The sequence below is a fragment of the Colletotrichum siamense genome, assembly GCF_013390195.1.
Source record: "Colletotrichum siamense strain Cg363 chromosome Unknown KSG_Cg363_contig03, whole genome shotgun sequence".
NCBI lineage: Eukaryota > Fungi > Ascomycota > Sordariomycetes > Glomerellales > Glomerellaceae > Colletotrichum > Colletotrichum siamense.
Window position 1 is genome coordinate 4399248 of NW_023501016.1, and position 2594 is coordinate 4401841.

Consider the following 2594-nt stretch of genomic DNA (forward strand, 5'->3'; position numbering starts at 1 on the left):
TCAGAAATCCCTTGCTGTGATCCACAGAGAGTGAGCCCAGATGGCGAATTGGACGTAACGAGATAGGCTCGGAGTGCCGGGCGAGAAAAGGAAATAACGAGAACGGTTCGCCGGTTGTTGGTTCATTCCAAGAGAGGTTGTGGATCTCGGCGCGGGGTTGCGCGCTGGACATCCCGTCACGCCAATCTCAGAGTGACATGGGAGGTACTCTCTCCACCATACAATGGGTGCCCGTACCAGTGCTGTCGCTGAGTGTGGCTGCTGCATGTAGGAGTATCCCGGCGAAGAACTTTCAGATGGAGACCCCGCGGCCAGAGTTTGAGCTTCGACAAGGGACTTGTCGTCTCCGAATCGTTCGTCGAATCGTGTCGTTTCCTGTAAACGAGAGTGGTCAGTGATGTCGACAAACAACGAAGCAATGTCAGAGAAGAGGTACTCGGGCGTTTGGCGTGAGCGCCAGTGGCGCAAAAGTACTTACCTGCCTGTCTTGGGAGGCGGCCAAAGTAGTGTAGCTCTTGCGACGTCCTGGTGGGCTTGAGGAGACAAGGTTGCCCGTCCCCTGCAGCGATAGGAGAGGCTAATAAGACGCGTCCGGCATGTCTTCGTTAGGTCGATCCCATTCCCCTGGGTACACTGTGACGGTACGGAGGGCTGCGAAGATCTGGACCGGACCTGTCGCGGACTGCAGCCGGCAACGCAGCGACTTGCATCGGGGTGCAGACATTGCAGTGCAGTGCAATGCAGCGCAGCATAAGGCATACGACAGGGCTCAAGAGATGAAGTTCCGCACCGAGGATTGCCGATGTGTCTGGGCTGGGAAAGGACCGCATTGGTCTTAGGCTTTGGTATGTGTGCTGAGGTCGAAAGAGAGACGGTGATTTGACTCTCGTAATTGTAGCCATACAGCGAACAGGGCTGAGAGTCGGATGGCTCTCTTCGCTCTGGTGAGCAAGTTCAATTTCACGAGAGCGGCCGAGGCGCAGATTCTGGCGCAGCGCTAGAAAAAGGGAGGAAGCTGGCTGGCTGGCGGGCTGGCACTGTGGCATCATGACCAGGATCAACTTCAATCCAGGGCCAATGCCTGCCGGCAGAATGCTCGTCTTGGCGGCGGGTTTGGCAGCCTCTCAGAGTCTTGGGCTGAAGATCGACTTGAGAGACAAGACAAGACTAAACAATCAAAGAACGAGACGTGTGGTTCGGGCTCAATGACGCTCCACCAGTCAGCCGTCGGCTGCAGTGGTGCAGACGCTAAACCAGGGAAGATGGCATAGGTGGTCCTGGAGAGAGAGAAAGAGACAGTGCCAGTGGTGTAAGTCGTGGGTTGCGTGTGGTGCGTAGCGACAACTGCTAGCGTCCGCGCCGACGCTCACTCGATTAGCGTTATGGTCCATCCCATGATCCGCGTGGCTGGAGACGGTCGAGGTGCTCCTCATCCGTCTTACTGGCCCGTCGGTCCCTTTCCGTGCTCCCGCGTCCGATTCGCCCGCCCGTCCATTATGTTTCCTGAAGCACGCCATGTCGAAAAACGTGTTCTTGGAGAACCTTGGACCAGTGTTTCGTAGGCGGCTTTTTACAGTTTTGCCGCCGACGGTTGAGCGTGGAAGAGAGGCATCCGTTCCAGTGGCGGGAAATTTGAAGCAGACGGCTCTGGCACCAAGGCGACGGGTTCATTGTGCGATGGTTGCAAGTTTGTGGGCTCTCTGGTTACTGTCTTGGGCCTCGGGAGAGCAAAGTCCATCCACAGTGTAGTGTCGCAGTGGCTCGGTCGACGCCGTAGTTCTGCCGGGGTTGAGTTGCATTGAAGAGCCGGAAGACGGTGCAGTTTTTGGATAATTTGCAGTGGTTTGCAGGGAAAATGCTGCCTCATGGCGCCGCCTGCCAGGGCATCAACGTGCACCAACAGTGCGGCGGCGTTTGCTTGACAGAAAGGAATGCCCCTCCATCTCCGCGCTGAGACAGCCGATGGTTTGCCGTTGATGAGGATCGGATCCGAGAGGGGACAGAGGCGATGGGGCTTGGAGATGTGGCATGAAGATGGAGACTGGGCGTCAGGTGGGAAAAGAAAGTAGACTTGTTGTAGATTGGAAAGGATGCGAGCTCGATGCGGCAAGACTAAGCCGTGGAAGTCTCCAAAGCTGTTGCCGTGCAAAGGTTATCCAAATACGTACCCTGTCTGTCTATACATCACATACCTACCTACCTTGCCTATCTTACCTTACCTACCTGAGTTTCCACCTGCACCGGATCTTGGAAGGAACGTCGGCAACTTTGTCCGCACCTTGCAAGGAAGGTTCGGATTGTTGCAACTGCAGTTGCGAGTGAAATAACACCTATGGAAGCCACGCCACAGGAAAGTTAGGCACGCCAGGTAGATTGCAACTCAGACGAGGCACCACCCCGTAATTGCCCATACATAAGGTAGTAGAAATACTGCGTACAGCTGGGCTTCCTTGAGCATCTGAAAAAAAGTTTACTTGGAAAAGTTAAGCGAGCAGGCGGCTCTCCGATCTATGGGTCGAATCTATGTGATGCCTTCCATCCCCTGAGCACTGTGCATCCTGCGGACGAGGTGTTGTCCTTCTGACCTTAGGTCA

The 2594-nt window shown here is 55.4% G+C and overlaps 1 protein-coding gene across 1 annotated transcript; it reads right to left on the bottom strand.

Annotated features, from left to right (window-relative positions):
* On the bottom strand, nt 1-830 carry CGCS363_v005146 (uncharacterized protein; the record flags this gene model as incomplete). The annotated part of the gene is made up of 3 exons (XM_036636995.1): nt 1-375; nt 479-577; nt 633-830. 3 exons carry the CDS (start codon nt 828-830, stop codon nt 1-3), a joined length of 672 nt encoding a protein of 223 aa, XP_036497049.1.
* Nucleotides 831-2594: the final 1764 nt, after the last annotated feature.